The following is a 26,792-nucleotide window of genomic DNA, read 5'->3' on the forward strand; positions in this document are numbered from 1 at the left end:
GTTGAGGCTGCAGCGTGTGTCAATCACGCTGTTATTATTATTATTATTATTATTAGGAGTGTACTCTTTTAGCATCACTAATGGATTATCTTATTCGTTTGCTTGTTTTAATTTGTATGATCTTTATATGTTTCACCATTTTGTAACGCGTGTGTGAGGGAGTTAGCATCCGTCAACGGAAGGATGCCGTTGGCGCTCCACTGTACAATCATGCCGGCACACACACACACACACACACACACACACACACACACACACACACACACACACACACACACACACACACACACACACACACACACACACACACACACACACACACACACACACACACACACACACACACACACACACACACACACACACACACACACACACACACACACAACCTTTCCCAACACTGTTTTGACAAAAATCCCACTGTCAGTGCCGACTGACCAGCCGTGCGGAAGAGTGACATGAGGTCGCCGGTAGCTTCGACTGACCCTGGGACTGCAGAAGGACACATTACTTTCGATATCATAAAATGTCAAGTATGGAGGGCATGGGAGAGGACGTTGTGTGCGTAGCCCATGACATTACCACACCGGAGGCTCCCGGTGACCCGAGAGGGTCCTCACGACCATCAGGGAAGGGAATGAATAGCCTAGAATCAGGACTTCATGGGGATTTAGCCGGACGTGCTAGCGGACAGTAAGGAGAGGTGGCTCATGGGATTACGGCTCGAAGATGTAGAACAAGTGAATGGATAAGTGATAGGTGGCCACAACACGCAGTAGGCTACGTTAGGCTTTTTAAGACTTACATGAAGTGATCGTAGAGACATTATTAATTTCTTGAGACTATGAAATTCTGTTAAACGGGCAAATGTAACAGTTACGTTGAATTTAACCCAATGAAGGATTCAAATGTTAGGCTATATGACTATTTTTAGTCCACAACAGAGTATGACGACTAGTCTACGTTTCATAAAATAAAAATGCAATAGAAAATAACAAAAAATAATTACTGTACTTAAGAAAAAATTCAGACACACTGATTCGGCTTGTGTGGTTGATAATAGTTTCTTTCGATTTGTTTGGAAGCGCTTTTATCTTTTAATTCGAAACCGGAAACCGAGGCAATCAATTTCCTCCCCTGCGTTCCAATACCATTACCTCCGATTTTGGGCCACAATCCTCTGCGCAGCAGGAGATACGAGGTTGGCACTACAGGTTTGCTGTAGTGACATCACCTGTGGCATGTCCTAGTTGTATTCATTCCATGTACAATAGATTGTTTCTTTGTATGGGGTAGCTGCAGTGCGCACTACAAGTAAAAAAAATGTATGCGATTTGGAACGCCGCCCTGAACCAGCTCACCATGACGACCGCACGCGGAGGGTTCGGTCTGGTCAGCGAATGTGTGGAGAGAGGTAACTTCAGCGTATCTTACTATACCATACCTGTAGGGACGACAACCGCTGAATAACCCTGCACAGATAGGCCTACTATACCGTCACTAGACATAAGGGGTGAAAGGTAAAGTACACGGAGCAACTGTTATCTTATTCCTTGTGTTTTGATAAAATCAGCACTGGCCGGATAAGTGGTGTTTCACTATGATACTATGATAACCTTAACCCTGTTTTCATACCTTTGTTTCACAATACTTTGATAACCTTAACACTGTTTTTAAACCTTGGTTTCAATATGATATGATACTTTTTTTCTGTTTACTATTTTATTTTTGAGCCGTGTCCTCTGAAACATTCGAAATGTAGGACATTCTAAATGTAGGCTATCCCATACGAAACATTACATGTACCCCATACGTTACCTGAAACATTGTAATGTTACAATTACCCTATAGTTTAACGTCCACTTGGCTGAAACATTGTACACATAGCCCATAGTTTACATACAACAATATATATTATGTACCCCATATAGGCAATTTGAAAAATTACATATACCCCATAGGATAACTGAAACATGACATGTACGCTTAAGGTAATATGAATCATTGTACATGTAGGCCTACCCTTAAGATAATATTTATCATTGTACATGTACCCTTAAGGTAATATTTAAGTAAATGTACGGCTTAAGGTAATATTTAACACTGTACATGTACCCTTAAGTTAATATTAACAATGTTAATGTACCCGTAGATCACCTGAAATATTGTTGAGCAAATGTCAAAACAAAAGGCCACCATATCTTCGAAACCGGAGTTGCGTCGGACCAAAGGTGAAAAGTCATCATCAAAAACGCCAAAGCAATGTCTTATTCAAAGGCAAGTGTCATATCAAGAGATTCTCCCAGCTTGTAGGGTTCAGTGGTTGTTATGTGTATTTATTTATCTTAATTCGATACAGAATTGATAAAAATGTACACTTACTAGCTTTTTTTAATGCTCATAAGTGGTGACTGGATGTTTTTTTGTTGAACCCATCATTCCTTGTCTCAGACTGCCCTTGGAGGTGCTTGGAAAGATTCTGCACTACCTCGATGCATCTTCCCTTTTCTGCATAAGCCATGTCAACAAGTTCTTCAATCGGCTCGCTAATGATGAGTAAGTACATTGCAGATGCACATTAAATATTTAATGTTTGTGCACAAGTCTACCTTATTGCAGTTAATGGTGGAACCATTATCTCCTTGAATTATTGAGAATAGTGTTCATTCGTAAGACGATCTCACAGGGATTTAAATAGTTTCTTAAATCAAAGGTCAACATTTTTCACGCCACAGCTTCGCACTTCTCTATCCTCCCGAACGCCAAAACACTTTCTTCACACAAAATCGCCTTTTTATTGTTTATAAACCTTCTTTAGCACTGCATAGAACCCTGTCCTTCTTTCGTCCGAATAAATCCAATAGATAAGGTAATACAAACATGTACAGCACATTGTCACAGTAACTTCTCGCAGGAGGCCATGTGTCCACTATGATGCTTCTAGGGTGGGTTATGCTTGTAGTAGTGTAATCACCAACCCACCCGGGGGTTAACCACAGGTTTAACATGGTTGTGTTGATGCTGGCTGATCCCCTGTGATCCCCCCCCACTGCCACCCCTACTCCTGCAGCATCATCTGGCTGAAGCTGTACGTGTCTGAGATTGGCGAGGGGAAGGTGTGGAGGCCTAAAGGACCCGTGGAGAACACGGTGCCCGAGCGGAGCGCGGCGTTTCTGGCGGGGGCCGAGGTCCCACGGCGAGCCCCCGGCCACTGGAAGAGGCGCTACTTGAAGGAGAGGGCCGGGTACAACGTGTCCGAGTGGCTGAGAGACCTCCGGGCCGTCAGCCCTTACACCGGGCTGCCGAGCCAGACGGAGTCCTTGCTCCGGTGAGGGGCTCCCACCCCCCCCCCCCCCCTACCCATCACCCCCCTACCCATCACCCCCCCCCCACCGGCACACACACACGACCTCCCAACAATCACGCTTCGCCTGTTCGCGTCAAGCATGTCCGCTGTTGGATTGATGCGCTGTCCCCCTGATGTCGTGCACTCGTGCGCGACTCCCAGATACTGGGCTCTGCTGTTCAGTGTTTGTTTTGGTACGATCTGTGAAATGAGATCAGTGATATCTACCTTTCCATAATTTTTCAGCTATTTTGAGAATATTCATGTGATTTGGGGACCGTATACAATTTGAGATGAAGATACATTCAGCATGTGTTAAATAATGCTTTATTCTCAAACTAGGGGCCGACATATTTCAGTGGTAAAGAAGAATGGAGAAGGAGACTCGTTCTCCATGGGGATCTTCAGCACTTGGTTTTAAACTAGCGGCTGGTCAACGGCCATCTCAGCTCGGTGCCGCCAGAAGATGTAGTCCATTTTGCCAATCAAACTACGGCCAAGATACGATGATAGACTTTATTTATCCTGCCAGGAAATGATTGGACCACAGCATCTTCCTGCATTTGGACTTCTTTAATCTCCACAAGCATTGGAAATGAGCATTAGCATTATTTTTATATACCATCGATCTTGCTTTCGGTTGTTTCAGGACGTGCCAGGTATAAACTCGTATAAAGATGTTCGACCGCCAGGCCTCTGCGACTCTCTTAAACGTCAAACCGAAAGGATGATCCGAGAACCAGACGCTTACCACAGCAGAGTACTGCTTGTTTTCCCTCCTGTCCCATCTAATGGCCCGTTCTTATTAAAGGTGAGACAGGGGGTCTCCGTCTCCATGTGTGGGGCCCTCGGGGGGTTGTGCTGCGTGGGTGTGTGTGTGGGGGGGGGGGGGGCTACGCATGCCCCCTCCTGTTGATCTGACCTCTGGTCGTCGGCTCCGCGGCTCTCGGGGAGCGGGGACTCTGTGGCTGCTGTCCTCCGGAGAGGCTGGCGGAGTAGGATATGATGGTGTTCCTTGACGTGGCTGTGCGATTGTTGTCGAAATAAACGTCTCGGGGGGGGGGAGGGGGGGGGTTCGTCTGTGAGGAGACGCAGGGCTGTGCGATTTAGCCCCGTGACAATCATTTGACAAAGCATCCAGTCCTCGTACTGCTGGTGGACGTGAATCCCCTTAAGTCACTCGGGTCCCCTCTGCCTCAGCCTCGATGCGCCCGCTCTCATTCATGGTTCATGGTGTTGTTTGGCAGCAGCAGGGACATCCCATAATCGCAGGTTCGGACACAATCGGGTCATGTGCTCAGTCATAAGCAGAGAGCTTTCTCTCTCTCCTTCGGTCGTGTCTCACCCTGTCTCATTGGTTAGTGTTTGGTTTCAGACACAGGGTACCATGTGTTAAGGCCCGCACCTCATTGCACAGATTCAGTGGATTCAGATTAAAGAGCGCCGCACTGCGATCGGCCTCTGAGGGAGGGCCCGTGAGTGGCAGGGGAAAGGTAGATGAGGACTCCCACAGCAGTCACAGCAATCCACTCCGAGCTATCGAACGATTCTTTTCAAAGTAAACACTGACTGGGAGTTTAATTATTATTTACTGTATTCATTATTATCATAAGTCACTCATGGATGGTAATTTTTTATTTTTTATTTCACAATTCGATTTTAAGTGAGTTAGTCTTCTTAAAAGGACGAAACTTGTTAGGATGCCAGCAAAATTAAAAAGTTAGTGGCCTCAGTATACAGCACAAGTGCAAAACCCTCCCCTCAAACCCGGTCAACAGTGGCCATTAGAAGTCAAATGTAGGAATTCTGGTGTGGATCTTCCCAGGAAGCGGCGTGTCTCGTGGGAGCTGACGGTGACGCCCCGGTCGGGGCGGGAGGCGGCCTTCCAGCAGAGCCAGGTGCACTTCTTCCAGTCGTCCGTCACCGTGTGCTGGAGCCACAGCAGCTGGCCGTCCTGCAGCCAGGTGGCCTCCCTGCAGGTTCACGCCGTGGTGAGGGTGGCCCTGGCCTGCCCCAGCCTCCAACGGTGGGTGGCGGCTCGTCGATGGTTCACAGACCCTGTGTTAGAGGACTGCAAATTGCTGGACTCAATAAGAGGAACTCTAAGCAAATAGCCAAATACTGCTCTGTGACTGTCGGCAATCCTAGGCAGTCTGCGTACATGGAGAAGGCGCTGTCATCTCTACCCATAATATAACTATAACTATATATTTATCTCTACTGATCCACTTGGTTGTGGATACCTGCAAAGTGTTTGTGTTGTTGTGTGAGAATAATGGGCTCTTTAGTGTGTGTGTGTGTGTGTGTGTGTGTGTGTGTGTGTGTGTGTGTGTGTGTGTGTGTGTGTGTGTGTGTGTGTGTGTGTGTGTGTGTGTGTGTGTGTGTGTGTGTGTGTGGATAAACTGCACCCGTTTTTACATTTGGTATAAAAGAACAACAAAAAGCCTTTTCAAGAGCACTTTGTATTTCCCTGGCCCCTGAACAACCAGCGACCAGTTTGAGTTCATCTTATTTGTTTACTAACCAAATTCCCTTTGGTCAGTAAACAACCTGTCTCAAGTAATTTGGTGTTTACTCTGCGCAATTATTGCTGTTTTCAGCAATAATTAGCTTCCCCCCCAGAGGAGCTGAACTAATCATTCGCATGCCACCCATATAACGACCGCACGGACCTCGGAATATACGCCAATGAATCACACGTTATCAACCGCAAACACCGGCGTTCATTAGGCCTTTTGACTTCCAGGAGTGTACTATGTGTTGGTCCGGGTCCCCCCTCGAGCCTTCACTACGGCTTGACCCTGGAAATCACGGTCTGTTAAAACGTAGCGCCTGCTCACAAACCGTTCAATATGTGCATGTTTTAAATCAATGGCTCATCCTGTGCACTGTCTATCACTGCGTCCCTGTCCCACCGGGATGCCCTCCGGTTTGCCTCCAGCAGTCCGGGATGGCGCTCCCTCCTGGGCTCGTTCGACGCCGAGGCGCTCTCTGAGCGGTCGCCCCTCGTTGGCCACGATGCGCTGGTCAAGGTCCTGGTCCTACAGGGTCTGCTGGTCGGCGTCTGGAGGGTGAGTCCCAGCGCTGGTCAAGGTCCTGGTCCTACAGGGTCTGCTGGTCGGCGTCTGGAGGGTGAGTCCCAGCGCGGCCATCCCCCAGTGGGACCTTCCAGTTCACACTTGGCCTCACTTAAAAAATAGTACTTAGTTGTTTAGCATCTTACCCTAGCTACCTGTGTTGTGTACGGGGAATGGGTTAACCTAGTGATTGTTAGTACTTGGTTCATGAACATCCTTATTGTACAGACAGAGATATATTGTTGTTGTTTTTCTTTCCTCTGAAAAATGTACTTATTGTTAGTCGCTTTGGATAAAAGCGTCGGCTAAACGCCCTGAATGTAAACGGGTTCTTGGGTTAAAAATGTTACCGTAAGTAGTGATTGGTGGTGATTTTTACAATGTTTGGCTTTCAACGATTTTACAACGTAAATTCATATCCATTCATGCATGCATTGAAAGTGGGTCGCACAGCGGAGTTTCAAACTGAACAGAGACGCTGTGGTGGATTGACCCCAGCGGTCTGGGGGCAGCCCCCCCTGACACTGTAGGGTAACGTAACCTTTTGACCTGCGCACTGTGATGCAGCTCAGATGCGTTGCCTGCTGTTCTTCGTACCGAGGGCCAGCAGCTAAGGGGTTTCCCGGTTGTCTCTGCAGGGCACGACCTCCATTGCCTTCGTCATCGCCTGTTTCCACTTCCACCGGCTGGTTGAGAGGAGTCTCCTGGGCTCTTCCATTTGGTCAGCACTGGTTTCCGTACGCTTTGTACTTCTGTGGGGGGTGTTAGGGCACTGGTTTGGGTGGTTTGGGTCATTGGAGTCATCTCAATGTAACGACTAAATGCAGGACAAGTCTTGGCTATCCACCTTTTGATAGATATTATTTATCTAAACTATTAAATATTGCGCGGTATTTTCAAGCAGTAGGCCTTTTTTTTTAACGCAGTGTAGACACAGCCCCCTCTAGTGGTCGTTGGTAGGAATGGACTGAAGTGAATAATCACTAGAAGAGAAAGGAGGGAGAGACCCCGGAAATCCATGTTAAGCCATGTCAATAACTCTTTGGCCTCTCCCCAGTCCCTACTCGGGAGCGGTCAACAAAGCCCCCTTTGATGACATAGACCCGGAGTATGGTCTCCATGGTTACACCCTACACATGGTGCTTCACAACACGGTGGCTGAAATAATGTCCGGACAATTCTCTCAGCTCTTCTGCCGGAAAGGTGAGTCTCTATTACATTTCGGACGTTTTATTCAAATGTCTATTTTGGATAACCAATGTTTGTTGAAACACACCCTGGACATCTAAGAGCGCACCGTGGTTTGGATGGACTGTGTGGAAACTTTGCTGCAACCCCTGGTCCTTAACTGCTCTTCCTTGGTGTCCCCCCCCAGCTCAGATCCAGAACGGTCACATTGAGCTGGTGGCCATCAGCCGGGCTGTCCTGTCCCAACACACGCCGCTGACGGGCAACATCAGCCTGCCCTGGAGGTGTGAGGGGCTGGAAGGCACGCTGGAGGTAACACTTTAACCCCCGCTTGGTGTACCGGGGCAGGCACACACTCGAGCCCGTAAACATATTCAATGTCCACGATTCGTACCACTACTTAAATAGGTTTGATGAAAAAGTAGACTAGGCCTGGGCTGACTTTCAAATTTTGCATTTGATTTATTATTCGAAAGGCGATTTTATTTTTTTATTTTTAGAGATTTAGTAGATCAGGCAGAACGTTTTTTTAGAAAAATAATTTAACATGGGATACTGTTTATGTTCATGTTTTAGCTTTTTAAAGCGTAAGAGCACATTACTTGCGAGGGGGGACAATTAGGAAATATAAAACAACTAATCTAGTAAACTCTCAACCAAGTTTCAACATCGCCCTTTCATGATTTTTCTGAAATGTGTCTTGTTCACACACCAGTGTCCTTAAAAAAATAGGAAATTGTAAATAACAAGGTTAGAGGTAATTATCGACTTTATACGCTGTAAACAGGATCCCAGCAGTAACTGCAAATTCGCAGTGTACCTTTTCTCCAGCAGGCGTCACCCTGGTGCCAGTTTACTAAACGATCAATAATAAAATGGCAGACTACAGTATTACTAATTCGAAGCAATTGCACTTGGGTCAAAATAACAAATGTTGTTATAATTATGAATATTTATTTTCATTCAGGAAGTTATTCCCAGTGATGTAACAAAATGTCTTAGTTGTAACATCTGAATGTCTCGACTCATTCAAATTTTTTAAGGCTACTAATAAGGCATTGCAACACATTATTATTGTAACATAAAGCTTTGTTACTTTGGGGTTTATTGGTGAGCAAAAAATAATCCCATGCAGTCCTATCTATAAAACAAATGCATCTTAAAGGCACCAGGCATTGTCTGTGGCATTTTACACCCTGAGAGAAAAGAAAACTGACGTTAGAAAAAAGTAAAGAAATAAAGTGGGGATTTAATCTTTCTATGCTGCCCTATTAGGATGTACTTGATTTGACAGAACTTGCAAGGCTTAGTACTTCTGGCAACCGTGATGACGGTACTTGATTCTCATTGTATTTGTGGTGCATTTACCACAGACACATTGAGTAGTATTTAGTCAATAGTTGTGTTCCCTATACGCCTCGCACCCTGACACTGGCGTGTCTCTGAAGGAGCTGGTCCAGGCAGTGTGCCGGGCGCAGACCATTTGAGTGATCTGCTTTCTGTTCAGCTGCCTTCTGAGCCACGACCATTCCCCTTTCAGCAGTAAAATACTATTATTTTTTTCTCTGGATTGTTTTGCCTGTTCGCTGATTGTGCGGAGCGTGTGCAACGATGCCATTGAGGTCGAGCACGTGTGATCGATGAAGGCCGTTGTGATAAGGTGATCGATGAAGGCCGTGGTGTGATTAAAGGTGATCGATGAAGGCCGTTGTGATTAGGTGATCGGTGAAGGCCTTGGTGTTATAGGTGATCGATGAAGGCCGTGGTGTGATAAAGGTGATCGATGAAGGCCGTGGTGTGATAAAGGTGATCGATGAAGGCCGTTGTGATCAGGTGATCGGTGAAGGCTGTGGTGTGATAAAGGTGATCGATGAAGGCTGTGGTGTGATAAAGGTGATCGATGAAGGCCGTTGTGATTAGGTGATCGGTGAAGGCTGTGGTGTGATAAAGGTGATCGATGAAGGCCGTGGTGTGATAAAGGTGATCGATGAAGGCCGTTGTGATTAGTGATCGGTGAAGGCCGTGGTGTTATAGGTGATCGATGAAGGCTGTGGTGTGATAAAGGTGATCGATGAAGGCTGTGGTGTGATAAAGGTGATCGATGAAGGCCGTGGTGTGATAAAGGTGATCGATGAAGGCTGTGGTGTGATAAAGGTGATCGATGAAGGCCGTGGTGTGATAAAGGTGATCGATGAAGGCCGTGGTGTGATAAAGGTGATGCGGTGAAGGTCTTGGTGTTAAAGGTGATCGATGAAGGCTGAGGTGTGATAAAGGTGATCGATGAAGGCTGAGGTGTGATAAAGGTGATTGATGAAGGCCGTGGTGTGATAAAGGTGATGCGGTGAAGGCCTTGGTGTTAAAGGTGATCGATGAAGGCCGTGGTGTTAAAGGTGATGCGGTGAAGGTCTTGGTGTTAAAGGTGATCGATGAAGGCCGTGGTGTGATAAGGTGATGCTGTGAAGGCCTTGGTGTTAAAGGTGATTGATGAAGGCCGTGGTGTGATAAAGGTGATGCGGTGAAGGCCTTGGTGTTAAAGGTGATCGATGAAGGCCGTGGTGTGATAAGGTGATGCTGTGAAGGCCTTGGTGTTAAAGGTGATCGATGAAGGCCGTGGTGTTATAGGTGATGCGGTGAAGGCCTTGGTGTTAAAGGTGATCGATGAAGGCCGTGGTGTTAAAGGTGATGCGGTGAAGGTCTTGGTGTTCTCTAAAGGTGACCCGCTGTTCTCCCGCCGGTAGAACTGCTGCCTGATGAGCTTCACCCTGCTGGACGAGGCCCTGCAGCCCTTCTGGTGTCTCAGCTCCCCCGTTCACCTGGCGCCCGCCAAGAAGCCCGGTGCGTACGACTACGACGGAGAGCACTTCTCGCTGAGCTGCCTCCGCCCGGAGGGCCGGGTGGCGATGGAGCTGGTGCGGACGGAGCGACAGAGGCAGCTGTTCCTCATCGACCTCCGGCTGTACGTCGGTCTACAGGAAGTCAACCGCCACTTTGGGAAGAGCTACTGAAGTGTGTGTGTGTGTCAGAAACATTGGTGGATGTGATTTATATATCTGACTTAGTTTTTACCAAGTTATATTTTGGTGTCAGCCTTTCTAAAGTTGTTATGCTACAACTATTTTATATAAAAATAATTTAGTTGGTTTAGGATAGTAGTAGTAGTGTGAATATTAGTTAAGCCATTGTTAATTGTTTTTTGTTAATTTATTTCAAGTTCGGGCTTCACTTGAGTTGAATTTGATTGGAGTAAAAACATGCATAGTTAATATGCATTATTCAATTTTGTTAAGTGTTTACATAATTTGTCATCAATGCCATAATCTCAACGGTATTAATAAATACATCAAAAAGTGAACACACTGCATTCAGATGATAATTAATTGACTACTAATGCACCACAAAGGTGTGCTCTGAAAAAAGCACACCTTTACAGGGAAAACAAAACATAAAATTTATACAGAAGGAAAAGGATGAAATTAATTGCATTGACTTAGCTATGTGGTTTGGTGTCCTATATAAAGCTCATAACCCTTTGGCCCAAACTAAACTATGCTGTCGATAAGTGGCTGTTGTATTTAAACAGTTATGTTACGTATATATATTTTACATAACAATTTTGTAAATCTTTTTTAAATCGATTGCATTTAAAAGTCTATATTCCAACATTCCTACATGCCAAATGGCCTCATGGCGAGATAGCGCCATTTTTTGTTGGGCTATTTATCAATATATATAATATTTAAACGCGTAAGAAGAATTGTATTTGTATAGCCCTTAATCACCATTACAGTCTCAAAGGGCTTAACAGGCCAAATATTTATGACACCCCCCTTTACCCAAGCCCCCACACGGGCAAGAAAAAAACTCCCTTGAATTAGTGAGGAAGAAAAAAGAGAATAAATAGTAGGGGATCCCTTCATCCAGGGATGGTCAGGAGTGCAATAGGTGCCATAATTGACTAACGGGTTAGTGACGGGTTGGTGATGTGGTACTGGCCGGTTAACTATGCGGAGAGTCCAGGTATCCAGTCCAGTCACCGCAACACGCTAGAACAGACAGAATAGTGAATTACAACGGAGTGGTACATAGTGGGAATGTGTACTGAATAAACAAATCCACAAACAAACAGTGGTCTTCACATCGCATCTGTGTCGTTTTCACCCTCCTATGTTCCAAATGCAAGATTGTAGAGGTGCGTTTTGAGCTTTCCTTCGAATAGCTCCACAGTGTCAGCTTCCCTGATCACCGGTGGCAGCCTATTCCATAGGAGGGGGCTCGATAGGCAAACGCTCTCTGTCCAGCCGATTTCTTTTTAACCTTCGGCAGTGAATTAAGGCCAGCTCCCGAAGACCGGCAGGACCGAGAAGGACTATAAGGAATGATCAGGTCCTTCAGGTAGGGTGGAGATAGTCCATGCAAGGCTTTATAGGTTAGCAGAAGCACCTTAAAATCCGAGCTGGAAGTTATTGGTAGCCAGTGCAAAGAGGCGAGAATAGGTGTGATGTGATCAAACTTTCTCGTTCTGGTCAGCAGTCTAGCTGCAGCATTCTGTACAAGCTGTAGACTTCTCGTGGTAGAGTTTGGTAGTCCCGGGAACCATGAATTACAATAATCCATTCTTGACATAAATGCATGAATCAGTGTCTCTGCATCTGCTGCAGATAACATTGATCTGATTTTTGCAATGTTTCTCTGATGGAAAAATGCAAATCTAGTTATACTTCTAACATGTTGGTAAAAGCACAGTTGAGGGTCCAACAGGACACCAAGATTTCTGACGGAATGATTCTCAAAAATCTCTGGTCCTGCTTTGAGCCGATAATTATCAGCTCTGTCTTCCCTGTCTTAAGCTGCAGGAAGTTCTGTGACATCCAACTCTTCACCGCAGCCAGACAGGACTCAAACTTCTGGATTTGGGCCGAGTCCCTTGGTTCTACAGGAATAAAGAGTTGGGTGTCATACGCGTAGTAGGGGTGTAAATCTCCGGTGGCGGAATGTTTGAAGCCATCTTCTCCGCGCGGCGCTAATGCTAACAGGCTAACTGAAACTTCTCACTACGTCTAGCAAAACAAATAAACGTACGCTGTTCCATTGACAGGCAACATAGGACGCACTCTGGTTTCCAAAACCACTTCTGACACCATGTTGCAAGTGAGGGTGCATAGAATAATACACGGAGTCTGGCTGTGTGTCTTAGTAACATGTATTAACGAGCTGGCACATAACAGGACTGACACGTGTTGACTGCCCGAGTCCATACACACACAAGCCCACCAGAGGGAGCTGTCGGCTTGCATAACACTACCCTACAACACATACCGTGTTCATTTTGGAACGGAAAGCCGTTACCGCAAACCCTGGGTTAACTACCCAGTTATGTGATAAAACCGGATTTGTGGAATACCCCTGTGCTCTCCACTACAAGATACAAGTGCTGAACGTAAACTACAACCTCGTTCCTCCGAACCCCGGAGTCCCCAAATCAAGGTCAACTGAACGAGCTGCACTATATATATTAGATTCATTTAATGTAAATGCATTCATCTCAAAGCAATCTTTTTACTTGAAAACAAACTTTTATTTTCTTAATGTTTATTATAGATATTGATAAATATTGTACTGTGTATAAAACAGTATGTAAACTGTATTTAATCACTCATACTCTACTCAATACTATTTGACATGTTGTAACGTGCGATGGTGCAGGTGAAGGTTAGCAATAGCTGCAGTTAGCATAAAGTCACAGGGAGTAAACCGGTAGGAGAAACCTCCGGTACTTCTATTATATAACAGGGACCACATTACGCCAGGTCTCAACGGCACAATTTCAAATCAAGTATACACGCTTTTAAATACATAGTTCCAAGATCCCTGCCTACAACGACTCCTTACAAACTAAAATATATATAAAAGAAGGTAGACTAAACTGAAGACGGCAGTTACTCGTAGTAGAGCGGAGGAGCACGCGCACTTCTTCAGACTCCACGTTATCTTGCATAACAAACAAATAGGGAGGCGCCACCTAGTGGCGCTACATGTTAAAGACCTGCCTGTTACAATAAGCAATGCCTTTTTATAAAGTAGACAGTATTGAACCATATAATCTATACAAAAAAAAAGACTAACCATTCACTGCTATAAAAAGGAGGATATCTCTAAAGAAGATAACAGGGGTGATGTTGCTAACAGTAATTATAACAGTGCTGCCATGAACCCAGTGTGCTGGCCATTTGGGTCGGGGTATTGGTCACCTATCCTGCAAACGCCTGCTGATGCCGTCCCTCTTCCTCGACGCACTGGTCTTCCTCTTCCCGCAGCACTTGCTCTTCCTGTCCTTTTTCCTGTGGCCGTGGGACTTGTGTTTCCCTGTGATGGCTCTTGCCCCCTGCTATAGGCCTCTTCAACAGTTGTCATCGGTACAATGAGGAGCTATCGGTCTACCTGCTACTTACAGAATTCACATGTCAACAGAAGCACTTACCAAAATCTTGAGATACAGAGGACAAGATCAGCTGACAATATTTTTGTGGCTACATTCAAAGAGCTGTCATGTGTTTTAGCAAAAGTTAGTACTTATTAATGTCAAGCAGTGGCGTCACTAGGCTGTTTTATTCGGGGCTAAAGCCCCGAATAAAACAGGGTAAAATAAATGAATATATATATATACATAAGTAGTAGTAGCCTAGTCCTTCTAGATAGTCCTTTTGGCAAGAGAATAAACAGTTTAAAAACATAACCAGACTGTTTACCACTTCAAGTGAATTAACCTATCCTATCCCGTCAGATCCATCTATATATATATATAGAAGTAACTAGAATGGAACTTTAGATGTTTGGGGATAAGCAGCACAGCAGTCAGGTAGCTACAGTATTTAAAGCTATAATAACCTGCATATTTTGTTTAGTTAGATAAAGCATTCAGAAAGGCTTTGCATCCACAATAAAGCAAACAAAAAAAATTGCCGCATTTTCATTTTCCCTGTGGGATAAGCCCCGGATGTTTATGAAACCTAGAGACGCCCTTGATGTCAAGTGCGTAAATCATTAAGCAGTATATTTGCCTTCATTCTGTAAATACCAAGCTTTGCCTTCTCTGTGTGTCACTATAAATGCTATGGTTTATTACAATGCTTTTGTGCTTATGCAATTACAACAAAGGTAAGGCAAGACCATGAATATGGCAATGACTTCAAATGCAGGACATGTTATAGGCCTCCATAATATAATATACACATGCGCTTTGCGATAAAGTAATCACAAAGTTTAACACGCTGGAACGCGACGGTGTGATTGTTTTGACTGCAGATAACGGCTAGGCTAACTTAGCCTATGATGTAGTTCTTCATGCAACTCGTCTACAGCTCATCTCCATTGCTCAGTTTAACGCTACTTTTACTGATGCTAGTTGTGGCTATTAATTTACAATGAAAGAACATACATTACCTCGCCCTTGAACATGTTTGCTGGTGAGGCCTAAAAAAAATGTTTGTTTGGTTCCGGTTTCCGACCGACCATGTCAATTTATGTGCGACCCAAATTATTTTATGAGCTTTATATAAAAAAAATATTTTTTTGATGCTAACTATAATTACGTTTTGGTACAGCACCTCTTCATTCTGTACAAGGATGAGCGAATTTTCTCGTTTTTAAATGAAAACAACCTACCTATCATTCGCTGCCGCTGGAAAAAATAAAATAAAAAAATAAAATAAATTCCCTACTTACCCATGACCTCAACTGACAACCAACAGGAACCAAACTTTTTTTTTTTTTAGGCCTGAGTCACGTCCGTTCGATTTTCACCGGCAGTTGGTGTGAAAACAAAAGCTCCCATGAACCCACGCTGCCTGCTACACAACGTCATTAAACTACTTCTGTTTATTTTTGTGGTTTGTTTGATAAAGTTATGAAGAGTCATCTAGCGGATAAAGTGCCATCTTGTGTAAAAAAGTTACATATTATAGCTTTAAGTATACTGAAATTGAGTATACTTACATTTAATTTTCACGGGGTCATACCTATGTTCCCCAGGTCCTCTGCTCCACGGGTGCAAAGGGTTAGGGTCAGGTTTAGGGATATGGTTAGGGTGAGGGTTAACCCTAAACCTAACCCTAACCATAACCAATCGGAGGAGAGACATTCTAACCAATCACAGGCGAATCAGGCGAAAAAGGCTTGCCCCTATCATCCTACGAAAAAAAGATTGGAAGGAAATGGAAAGCCTGGCTGTGATTTATCTGTAGCGGCTCCTACGTTTGACTCAATCGCTCCCAAGATGTGAATACTTCAGCAAACATTCAACAAGCAGCAACAGGTAGCACAATGCTAGCATAACGTCACCAGAACAAACAACACATGCATGTGAGTTATCAGATTGAACATGAGCTCCAAGTTTGGGATGGTTTGCAGTCTCAGAACTGGTATTGCTGGTGAATGTCAGAATTCTTCAGAAAAAGGCCAGCCATTTGCACTACAAATTGACGTGAATGGACCCTCTACCTACACAAACCCAGTTGTATCTTTCAGAGCGATGGCATGGTTATCATATCTTATTACACGAGATAAGTAAGGGCTGGGATACAAGATATGAGTCATTATTGGTGTCAGGCTGTCTGCTTCCTGAAAGACTTGTTTTCTGAGGTGGGATTGAAAAGTGTCGACATTTTATTTCTTGGAATATTGTATGAAATGGAAAAGCTTCTAAGTTAATTCGTCAGGTTTCCTCTGATTGTCTTTGTGATGCTTTCACAACACACTGCTGTTTTACAGGAAATAATGTGTCACAAACGAGTACAAATAAATGCTGTTTGTTGTTTTAAATTATTTATTTGATTATTATCACAGGCTTTTTGAAGCAGTCAATGGTTACAGGAACCCATTGAGTTTCACTGCAAGGCCTGGGGCTTTCAAAGTAAAATTTTCATGACACACTGAACGTACGTTAGGGAAAAGGTTCAGAATTAAGTCTGTGATTACAATCACCCGTCGTCTTTTGTATCGAGTTGAGAGGGTGGAGTAGGAAAACCTTTGAGCTTTACATGTTGATAAACTTGTCCAGCTACTCTAGTATTCTCTCTCTCTCGCTCTCTCTCTCTCACTCTCTCTCTCTCTCTCTCTCTCTCTCTCTCTCCCCTTTCTGTCTCTTGCTCCCCCTTCCTCTTTCTCTCTCTCTCTCTCTCTCTCTCTCTCTCTCTCTCTCTCTCTCTCTCTCTCTCTCTCTCTCTCTCTCTCTCTGTCTGCCCTCCTCACTCTCACCCTCACTCACTCCTTCTCCCTCTCTCTCTCTCGCCCTCTCTCGGCAGTTGATTTAAGGTGTTGCTCCTTGTAATTGCAAACGTAATAACCCGTGCTGCAATTCAAACGCACCCTTCAGCCATTCATGACTAGAACACGAATGCTTCAGTACGTGAATGCAGAGACATGACACAGCTGTTGCAAAACTCCCGCACACTCACGTTGGACTTGTGTTTCATAATCCCGCGGAGGCGCTTCGAAAGACACTCCTACTGCAGCGGCTTCGGAGAGATGCGTCTTCATTTCAAAATGCTGTTTGACTGGAAATGAAACGTCACCCCCCTCGCTCTCATCTCGGCTCCATTATCTCCCTCCCTCCCTCCCCCCTCCTCCCCCATAGGGAGGTTCAGGTCATGGAAATGTTCTATCCTCCTCTGGAATGCAACCTGCCCAATGCACAGGCATGTGTGTGTGTGTGTGTGGGTGTGTGTGTGTGTGTGTGTGTGTTTGTGGCTTTGTGTGAGTGCTTAAGTATTTCTGGAGAATTGACATTCGTTGCCTGACCGCAAACATCCCAACATGAGCAGGTTTTTAAAAGCAGTCAGACCTTTGTGTTTATGTTTCTTGTATTGTCAATGAGGAGGATCTCGTATCCGTGGCAAATCTTTGGACCCTTAAAAGTGTATGTGTGTGTGTGTGTGTGAATTACATAATAGCTATAATAAAAAAAGGCTACAGCTAGCTGTGGTATCACCTTCTCCTCACCCGCAGAGAAACGGAGTCAAAGGGAGAGAGACAGGGAAACAGAGAGAGAGAAAGGAAGAGAGACATAGGGAAACAGAGAGAGAGAAAGGAAGAGAGACATAGGGAAACAGAGAGAGAGAGAAAGGGAGAGAGAGACATAGGGAAACAGAGAGAGGGAGAAAGGGAGAGAGAGACATAGGGAAACAGAGAGAGGGAGAAAGGGAGAGAGAGAGACAGACGGAATCCGAGAGAGAGAAAGGGAGAGAGACAGAGGGAAAACAGAGAGAGGGAAAGGGAGAGAGAGACTGAGGGAAACAGAGGGAAAGGGAGAGAGACAAAGGCAAATAGAGAGTGAGAAAGGGAGTGAGACAGAGCTAGAATGGGAGAGAGAGAAAGGGACAGAGACAGAGGAAAACAGAGAACGAGAATAGAAGAGAGACAGAAACAGGGCAAGAAAGGGAGAGAGACGCAGAGAATCAGGGAGAGAGAGCGAGAAAGAGTACAGTAAGAAAGAAGAGGAAGTATGAGTGTGCATTGCTAGGTGATCACGGTGCTGTCAACAGACAAAGCTGTCTATCAATGTGTGTGTGTGTGTGTGTGTGTGTGTGTGTGTGTGTGTGTGTGTGTGTGTGTGTGTGTGTGTGTGTGTGTGTGTGTGTGTGTGTGTATGCATGAATGGCCCCTTTTCGCAATGTGCTGTTTGTGCAGATCTGTATCTATGTATATGATGTGTGTGACTGTGCACGCATGTGTGTGTGTATGTGAGTGCATGTGTGTGTGTGTCTGTGTGCACGTGCATGCGTTATTGATTGTGTAAATGCCTGTGTGTGTTTGTGTGTGTATCTGTGTGTGTATGTGAGTGCATGTATGGATGGTGTGTGTGCATACGTATGTGTGCGTGTACGTGCGCGTGCGAGTGTGTGCTGCATGTGTGTGTGTGTATGCGTGTGTACCTGCGTATGCGTGTGTGAATGAGTGTGTACCTGCGTATGTGTGTGATTGAGTGTGTACTTGTGTGTGTGTCTGTGTGTGTGTGGGTGGTTGAGGTGGGCTCTGCACCAGGCGGGGGCTGCGCTGGTTCTGAGTCAGTCCCAGTGGAGAGGACACTAGGACAGCCAGGAGGCCCACTGATGCGTGTCAAGGGGCTCGCCTGATTTCTCTCCCTACTGGAGAGATGCAGTCCCCCAGTAGTCACTAGGGGAGATCTACTCACTGGTGTTATCTCTCTCTCTCTCTGTACTCTCTCTCTCTCTCTCTTGCACACTCTCTCTCTCTTGCACACTCTCTCTCACTCTCACTCTTTCTCTCTCTCTCACTCTTCCGCACTCACTCTCTCCATGCGGTAAATTGAATTTCCCTTTCAGGATCTAAATCAGAATGGGGGATAAACCTTTCCCATGTGTAAGCACTAAGCAGAAGGACGATAAATCGAGGTTGATAATCATAATGTGATGTACAGCAATGAACTGCTATGTTTCCTTGTTTAGAGAGAGAGAGAGAGAGAGAGAGAGAGAGAGAGAGAGAGAGAGAGAGAGAGAGAGAGAGAGAGAGAGAGAATGGGGAAGAGATGAAGAGACAGCAAGACCATCAGTGTGAATGAGCGGTTTTAGCTTCACCGTAGGCGGGTTGTGTCCATTTCGGTTACCGGTGATGATTTAACACAACCACCGCGACCTTATCGGAACGAGGAAAGTCAACAGTCAACCATGTCCTGATCGGTGTTACCGTGTCGATCTCAGCAGCGTGGAGACTGATGAGGGCAGTGTGGGCGTGGCCTCATACAGGGCCCCGCCCCTCCGTCCGGGGGAAGGTTTCACGCCACGACGCGTCCCAGTGACAGCCAGGCGTCGCCAATGCAAACCGACCACTGCGGGCAACAACAGCATTTCTAACCCCAGAAAACGAGGTAAGGACAACATTCACGCGACTATCCATTCCGTGAGTGAGTGCGTGTCGCCAGCGGGTTTACTAAACGCGCGGCCGGTGTGTTGGGTAAAGTTCTGATGTGTGAGGCGATGGTATAGGACAGCCCGTCACCTCATGGCCATATGTCGGTGTGTGTGTATCGATGGATCGTTGAAGAGTTGACGATGACGCTCTGTTGTTGGGACCTTGGGGGGATGCGAATCATGCGGTGGCATCTCGTATACAGACGAGCGTTGCTGCAGAGGACCGCCACGTTCAGCTGCGGTAGGAGCGTGAGACTTTATGATTGCACAGCTATATTACATCTCGTTATTTTCATCGCCTCGCCGTCTCAGTTGAACCTCTTGGAGGTAAACACTGTAGAAAACCAGGTCGTGTGTGTGCGCGCGCGTGCAAGAGCGTAGGAGGCGGAGTGGGAGTTGGACTCTATTAGTAATGTTGGGTTGCTGGTTCCCATCTCCTGTATCGCCTATAGCTTGAATCATATTAAACAGGGCAGAGTCCATCGCTTAGTCTCCCTATAAACCAGTTCGGGTGTGGATGTGTTTCCTTGTTTGCTGACACAATTGCTTATTACCGGGGAGTGCTTAATTGACTTTGTGGGCGTGCACACACACACACACACACACACACACACACACACACACACACACACACACACACACACACACACACACACACACACACACACACACACACACACACACACACACACACACACAGCGCGCTGAAAGACAGCAACAGGGTTTGGAGGAGACGCTCAACTTACAAGAACAGGAACAAATTGTGTGAAAGTAACACAGATTGAGACACAAACTACTTTCAGGTTTCAAAAGCCCTCATAAGTTTTTATTGGTTTGCATACTTCTTTAAATAGTCAGACAGTCCCTCGACTATCCACTCAATCGCTCACTCACTCACTCACTCACTCACTCATGCGGGCGCATGTGCCCTGAATCAGGGGGATGCCTTGGGTGATTCGGGAGTGAGTGTTTAGGAAATGTTCGCAAAACAACGGAGGAGGAGGAAACATTAACGACAATCAAATCCACTGTTTAGTAACACAGCTGTCGTCTCAAGGAGTGGCAAACATTGTGTTGTGTTGATCGGTTATCTGTTTATCTGTGCGCTAGTATCACTATGGAAGCGGAGAAAGTTAAGGGATAAGATAGGCTCACCACCATGTCAAAAAGAGGAAGAGAATGGTCAGTCAGGGCGGGTTGCACAACGGTACACACACACACACACACACACACACACACACACACACACACACACACACACACACACACACACACACACACACCACATATTGCCCAAAGCAAACACACACACGCACACACATCCTGTTTTTGCATCCTAAATCCAAAGGCGATTGTTGATTTACTAGGTAACCTCCTTAGGAAATGTAGTGCGTTCAACTTACCACGAGGGGGCAGCAGGGCACATGTAACGGTGGAGCTATGGCAATTATCCCGAAAGGCAGTTAAGACATGCAATTAATATTTCCCTGCAGCGTTTAAAAATCGATGCTTTGTTGTCTCGGGTCATTTTCCGTAAGGTAGAAGCTGGGAAAGCAATTATGTAATTGCATCAAATGTTGAAATACATTTTTTAATGTTCTGCAATTGTTAAAAATCCTGATGGCCGACCGGGCGAGCCTCACAACCATATGTCTCTGAGATCATGTTTAACTGCTCCGCCCTGCTGTTCAGACAGACCTCCAGCAGAACTGGACCGAGTCGGGCCAATCAGAACCCTTTATCTGGCATGGGGTGGTTTTGAGAAGATGACCGTACAGACGAGCGCTGTGGAAGCATTAATTTTATAAACAAACAAGATGGCTGCCACAGATGTGTCACATGATTCGTTGCTCTGATTGGTTGCAGGTAGTCTGTGCTCGTGATGACTCGCATTAGAAATCAAATAGGAAACATGAGGTTCCGGTGTGAGTACCAGATGTGTTCGGCTGCCAGATCGGCTCGGGGTCCTGCGCTTACTGATGAAACATGAGGTTCCGGTGTGAGTACCAGATGTGTTCGGCTGCCAGATCGGCTCGGGGTCCTGCGCTTACTGATGAAACATGAGGTTCCGGTGTGAGTACCAGATGTGTTCGGCTGCCAGATCGGCTCGGGGTCCTGCGCTTACTGATGACGTATGAGGTTCCGGTGTGAGTACCAGATGTGTTCGGCTGCCAGATCGGCTCGGGGTCCTGCGCTTACTGATGACGTATCGACACTTGACGGATCGACACAAGCCAACGGACAATACCCGGTTGTTTATAAACGGTGCTCAATCAGTTTTGGTTTTGATTTCATTGAACGGAGCCCGTTCTCTCACAAAGCCATTGGAAACACGTCTAAAAGCACTGATGAATGCATTTTTTTATTTTCGCATATGTTTAAGTAAGGATTGGCGTTGTTAAAGTTAGAATAAGACAGAATTTTATAGTTTCTATTGACTGAAAATGAAGAACTTGGACAGTCATATTATTGTTGAGATTTTATTTGCTCATACAAAACAGAATAAATACGACAATACATTGATACAACTGAGGAGCAGCTAAATGTAAATCCATAAAAAACGGCATGTTTAGATCCCATGTTGAATTGAGGATAAATTCATGAATGTGTTCATATTAGATATTCATCCTATTCCTTGAAAATTGTTTTTTTTTATGATTTTCCAGATGTTCAATGAATTGTATCCTTGCCTATACAACTAATAACAATAAAAAATGTAACATTTTCCTCGTTTCCACAGGGGTATCTTTGCTCTATAATTTAACAAACATAGTAAAATAGTAAAAATGTAGAGGTAAGCCTATAAGAATGTATATAATGTGTTAGCACATTCATGAATATATCCTCAATTGGCCGTGGGATCAAAACATGATGTTTTCATGGATTTACATTGAGCTGTATGTGTGTATGTGAATTGCAGTGTATGTGTTTGGATACACACACACGGGCACACACACTGACATATTTGTATATTATTATATATTTTTTTATTCATGTGGCCTGCAGTGGCGATATCGCAGAGGTGACTCCCACAGGCTCTGAAAATAACAGGCATCAAGCCATATCTAACTTACCATTTTTAAGCAAAATCGTTGAAAAAGCTGTTTATCAACAGCTAAATAACTATTTCAATCACTGGATGTGCCAAAATTGTTTTCAATTGAACAATCAAAAAACTGAAGTAATGGTCTTTGGTGCAAGGGATGAACAATTAAAAGTCAGTGCATAGCTGTTATGTTAGAAAGCACACAAGAGAAAAATCTTAGTGTAGTCAGACTCAGACTTGAATTTCTAAAACCACATTAAATGCCATATTGAACTAACTGACTAAGGTGTAAATGTGAGATGCATTTTTGACTGATAGATGCTTCTGCTTAAATTATTTGGGGATTTATAAATAACATGAGAAAAAAATGTCGGACAAAATCCCAATCCCAATGTATTGGCATTTTTAAGACTTTTGAAGGACTGATTAAATACATTTTAATACCAATACCATTTAAGGTATTATTTTAAGCATTTGTATGACTTGGATTTATTCTATACATTTGCATAGCAATTAAATGACTTACTTGTAGATGTATGAAATCAATGCTTGTTAAAAACAGTCATCAATAGTCATCAAGTCATTTCTAAGAAAAGAACAATATAGATACATCACTCATGAACAATTATAGGCCCATATCTAACTTACAATTTTTAAGCAAAATCATTGATAAAGCTGTTTATCAACAGCTAAATAACTACTTACTTCTTAGCGATGAATACATTTACATATCGCCAGGAGACCGATACAAGCACTGAGAAAGTGCATTCAACAAATCAATCACTGGATGTGCCAAATTGTCTTCAATTAAACAACGAAAAAACGGATGTACCGGCTACTGAGTGACGCGCATGCGCATTTAATGACATCGTTCACAGGAAGTGCATCATTATTGCGCATCTGGGACCCCCGAGCCGATCTGGCAGCCGAACACATCTGGTACTCACACCGGACTAATATACATTTACAAATTGGTCTGGAGTTGTCAGGCCCGGGTAAGAAATCTTTATGACGTTTAATCAAATCCGGTTTGTGAAACAACAAACTACCTCTTTTTTCAATTAAAAGCTATTTTGTGTTTTCAGTTGGAAAATAGGATGACCTTCCATGAGCGATGTGGTCGATATGGCAATATGAATTGCAAAGAGTGAATTACGTTTATTTTTTTTCTTGTGACCCCTTATCAGCAATGATGTCATTAATTCCTCTCTGTGATGTATGAGGTGTCTCCTAACCGACCAATCGGGAGGGCCCGAGGAGTTGGGGCTTGGCTGTTTGCTTGTGTGTCATCGGCTGCGTCCCAACAGTAGCACAGCAACTCTCACCTCACCCTGGCTTCCATATCCTCCAGATGTTTTCCTCCCATTGTTCCCGACGAAAGGCCAGAGAACCGCCAGTAGGACAGAGGGCTTAGGACTTGTGTGTTGGAACGCGGCCCGAGAGTTTTCCCGAGCTACTTGCGTTGGTTTGGCACTCGCCCCACATCCATTGTTGTCTCGGTTTCACTGATTCAGCTCCTCTTTCCCAAGTTTCGTCATCAAAATAAAAGTCCCATGATTTGTGCGCATGACCTGAATGGGATTTTTCGGCGGCTCCTTATTCGTAGTGTGGTTTTCGGTTCCCCTGCCTGTGTGTGTGTGTGTGTGTGTGTGTGTGTGTGTGTGTGTGTGTGTGTGTGTGTGTGTGTGTGTGTGTGTGTGTGTGTGTGTGTGTGTGTGTGTGTGTGTGTGTGTGTGTGTGTGTGTGTGCGTGTTCATGCACTCTGCTCAGGCGGAGCTATTTCAACAAAGCCTTCATTAGCGAGACTCTGAGTCCCAGCCGAGCCAGTCACCCAGCACTAAGGGGGCTACAGCGCGCCCTCACCACCGGGCTGAGGCGTGCTGGGTCCGGACCGTACCCGCCGGGTGAAACGCGCCATTGGTCTTCATCCATCGGTAGATTCAGATTCAGATCCTGAAGGAGCTGGGGAGACCTACAGGTCTGGCTGGTCGTCCAGCTTCCAAGCCACTAGACTAGCATACAGATCCGTGTATTACGACACCAACAGGTTGTTGCCTAGTCATTATGTATCCGAAGTGAGATCATAAATGTATCTAACGTGTTATTAAACATCTTAGACGTTCTAATATGTTGGAGGCATCGCGTCTCAATTACTTCTAAATGATGTCCTTCAATGAGCCATAATGATTATAAATAACCCAAATGAATCCTACCTGATCAATGGAAGTAGGGTGGTAACTTAACAGCTATGGAATAATTAACCGAGTGGAACTTTTATTTTGACATCTTTGACCTCTGTCCTGCCTGACTGATGCAAAGCGGATCAGAGGCTATTAAAGGTCCAATGACATGCCACCAGGTGTGAGTGTGATAAGCCGTTACAAGCCACACTCCCACCAAGTGGCATGTCATGGGACCTTAGAGAATTTATATGTGTTGACTGGCTCGGCTGTGACTCAGATTCTCGCTAATGAAGGCTTTGTTGAAATAGCTCCGCCTGAGCAGAGTGCATGAACACACACACACACACACACACACACACACACACACACACACACACACACACACACACACACACACACACACACACACACACACACACACATGCGCGCGCGCACACACAGGCAGGGGAACCGAAATCCACACTACGAATAAGGAGCCTCCGAAAAATCCCATTCAGGTCATGCGCAGAAATTGTGGGACTTTTATTTTGATAAGGAAACTTGGGAAAGAGGAGTTGAATCAGAAAAACCGAGACAACAATGGATGTGGGGTGAGTGCCAAACCAACCCGAGCAGCTCTGAAAAACTCTCGGGCCGCATTCCAACACACAAGTCCTACGCCCTCTGTCCTACTGGAGGTTCACTGGCCTTTTGTCGGGAACAGTGGGAGGAAAACATCTGGAGGATAAGGAAGCCAGGGTGAGGTGAGAGTTGCTGTGCTACTGTTGGAACGCAGCCGATGAAACACAAGCAAACACAAGCAGACGATGATTAAGCGGCCGAGCGAGAACGCCTGTCAACGCGATTGATGATTGATCTATGATTGATCTCTTAGATGAGTAACTGTTTGAGAGACAGAGTGCCGGACACTAATCGATCGGCCTTCTTGGCAGTCTTGTGTCCTCAAGATGGTAGAATGCCATTCTTTATCCAACAATGCCTTCTGTGATGCACGTGACGGATCTGTTTGTGTTGGGCTAAGTAATTGAATCCTAAAGGGACGGAGCTTCTGCGGCCCTTTATGTAAAGCATCTGATATTGCATGAATTATACATCAGCACAGGATTTGAGGAGGATAATCAGAACCTCAGAGGTGACCCCAGCGGGCGCAGACAGTTCATCAAGTTGCATTATGGGTAATCTCATCTCAAACAGTTCTACTATATATTAGCAGAAAATATGACTCAGAGCCAGGGTCGGAAACCGATTAAAGCCAGTGGCAGAGTTACGGTGGCCTGTCTACACGGTGCTGGTTTGAAACCTTGAAGATACTTTTTACCGTTTACTACTGCTGGCCAAGTTTGTGTTTTCCAATGTGACATGCTTACATTTCTCCTGCATCCAGGTGTGTGTGTGTGTGTGTGTGTGTGTGTGTGTGTGTGTGTGTGTGTGTGTGTGTGTGTGTGTGTGTGTGTGTGTGTGTGTGTGTGTGTGTGTGTGTGTGTGTGTGTGTGTGTGTGTGTGTGTGTGTGTGTGTGTGTGTGTGAGAGATTGTGTGTGTGTTTGCATTACCTCCCCTTGTGTGGGTGGGGTGCAGAATTCTCTCTCCAGAATGTCAGAAACCGGTGATGTGACTCACCTCTCCGGCTCGGAGAATCTAACAGAACAGGTGGTCTTAATCATACCTTACACGTGACAATAACATGGCCTGGCTCTTACGCAAGGTGCTTCTATTCTGAGGGATTTTGCTGGAAAGTTGCACATCGGTTATTTCCCTAGAACCACACCACCTTTAAATTCGCATCCCTTTTTCAAACTCTGAACTAAAAACAAACTTTTGTTCAACATTTTGGACAGTTCTCTTGTTCCTCACACCTTCCTCCCGCAACTGACAGTTCCCTCCCTTAGATAGACAAACCCCTTTCCCGGTCAACCCCCTCTTTGACGGACAGGCCGCTCCGACCAATGGAAGATCAGTTCACCGCCCCTGACAGCGGAGGCGTCTCCTCCCGCCTCGTGTGTCAGCGGTTCAGTCGGTCTCTCTCACAC

At 45.2% G+C, this 26,792-nt stretch overlaps 1 protein-coding gene across 4 annotated transcripts; it reads left to right on the plus strand.

Moving 5' to 3' along the window:
* The first annotated feature begins 1,094 nt into the window (after positions 1-1,094).
* LOC130389101 (F-box only protein 15-like) lies at positions 1,095-10,955 on the plus strand. 4 transcript variants are annotated; one of them, XM_056598764.1, is made up of 10 exons: positions 1,101-1,520; positions 2,153-2,277; positions 2,452-2,556; positions 3,071-3,328; positions 5,172-5,372; positions 6,288-6,417; positions 7,062-7,144; positions 7,481-7,626; positions 7,799-7,923; positions 10,350-10,955. In XM_056598764.1, exons 2-10 carry the CDS (start codon positions 2,177-2,179, stop codon positions 10,614-10,616), a joined length of 1,416 nt encoding a protein of 471 aa, XP_056454739.1. In that variant the 5' UTR covers positions 1,101-1,520; positions 2,153-2,176; the 3' UTR covers positions 10,617-10,955. The 4 variants fall into 4 exon arrangements, with proteins under 4 accessions (XP_056454743.1, XP_056454739.1, XP_056454740.1 ...); XM_056598765.1 differs by having other exon boundaries at positions 1,101-1,414; XM_056598766.1 differs by having other exon boundaries at positions 1,105-1,520; positions 6,291-6,417.
* Positions 10,956-26,792: the final 15,837 nt, after the last annotated feature.

This window comes from Gadus chalcogrammus, chromosome 9 (assembly GCF_026213295.1).
Source record: "Gadus chalcogrammus isolate NIFS_2021 chromosome 9, NIFS_Gcha_1.0, whole genome shotgun sequence".
NCBI classification, from domain to species: Eukaryota; Metazoa; Chordata; class Actinopteri; order Gadiformes; family Gadidae; genus Gadus; species Gadus chalcogrammus.